The sequence below is a fragment of the Corvus kubaryi genome, unplaced genomic scaffold, assembly GCF_017639235.1.
Source record: "Corvus kubaryi isolate FWS band 111438036 unplaced genomic scaffold, C.kubaryi_AGA036_p1.0 36928, whole genome shotgun sequence".
Lineage (NCBI taxonomy): Eukaryota > Metazoa > Chordata > Aves > Passeriformes > Corvidae > Corvus > Corvus kubaryi.
Genome location: NW_024580984.1, coordinates 8,363 through 9,250, shown reverse-complemented (window position 1 = coordinate 9,250; position 888 = coordinate 8,363). Strand labels below are relative to the sequence as shown.

General features: G+C 48.3%; 1 protein-coding gene across 1 annotated transcript in view; it reads left to right on the top strand.

Moving 5' to 3' along the window:
• The window catches only part of SKAP1 (src kinase associated phosphoprotein 1), a gene marked incomplete at its 5' end in the record, with an annotated part of 67,162 nt that extends 66,479 nt beyond the window's left edge, over positions 1-683 (top strand). Inside the window, one exon of the mRNA XM_042020242.1 lies at positions 451-683. Coding sequence (XP_041876176.1) covers positions 451-635 — 185 coding nt within the window. The remainder of the gene's footprint in view (positions 1-450) is intronic.
• Between the last annotated feature and the right edge of the window lie 205 nt (positions 684-888).

The following is an 888-nucleotide window of genomic DNA, read 5'->3' as shown; positions in this document are numbered from 1 at the left end:
TTTGGGATGAGAAATTCCATTCCTTTGGGATGAGAATTCCATTCCTTTGGGGTGGGAAATTCCATTTCTTTGGATGGGAATTCCATTCCTTTGGGGTGGGAAATTCCATTCCTCTGGATGGGAAATTCCATCTGGAGACGGCAAAGCTGGGAATGTTTCTCTCCGGAAGCGCTGCTGCGACGTTTCCCAGAGATCCCGAATTTATCCCAGCGCAATTCCCGCATCCCCCCCATCCCAAACCCTGCAGGAATTCCTCTCTCCCCGAAAAATTCGGGAAAACCGAATTACCGGATCCCATTCCCAAACTCCCGGCTCCGTGGCGAGCGCAGCCTCCAGGCCGGCAAATCCCAAAGTTTGGCCTTTCCCGGGAATTCGCGACGTTGGACATTCCCGTTGGACATTCCCGACAAATCCCTGGCCGCCCTGAGCCCTTGCTTTGCCTTTTCCCAGGAAATTCCAACTGGGATTGCTCCAGCTTTTACCAGGGGCTCTGGGACTGCCGCGGGGAGCACCCGGACGAGCTCTCCTTCCGCCGCGGCGACCTCGTCCGCGTGCTCAGCAAGGTGGGAGCTTTTACTGGGTTTACTGGGTTATACTGGGTTATACTGGGTTTAATGGGTTTTACTGGGTTTTAATGCGTTATACTGGTTCTAATGGGTTTTACTGGGTTTTGCTGGTTTTTACTGGGTTTTAATGGTTTTAATGGGTTTTAGTGGTTTTAATGGGTTTTACTGGGTTTTAATGGGTTTTAATGGGTTTTAATGGTTTTACTGGTTTTACTGGGTTTTACTGGGTTTTACTGGGTTTGACTGGTTTTACTGGGTTTTAATGGTTTTTAATGGGTTTTAATGGGTTTTACTGGGTTTTAATGGGTTTTAATGGTTTTAA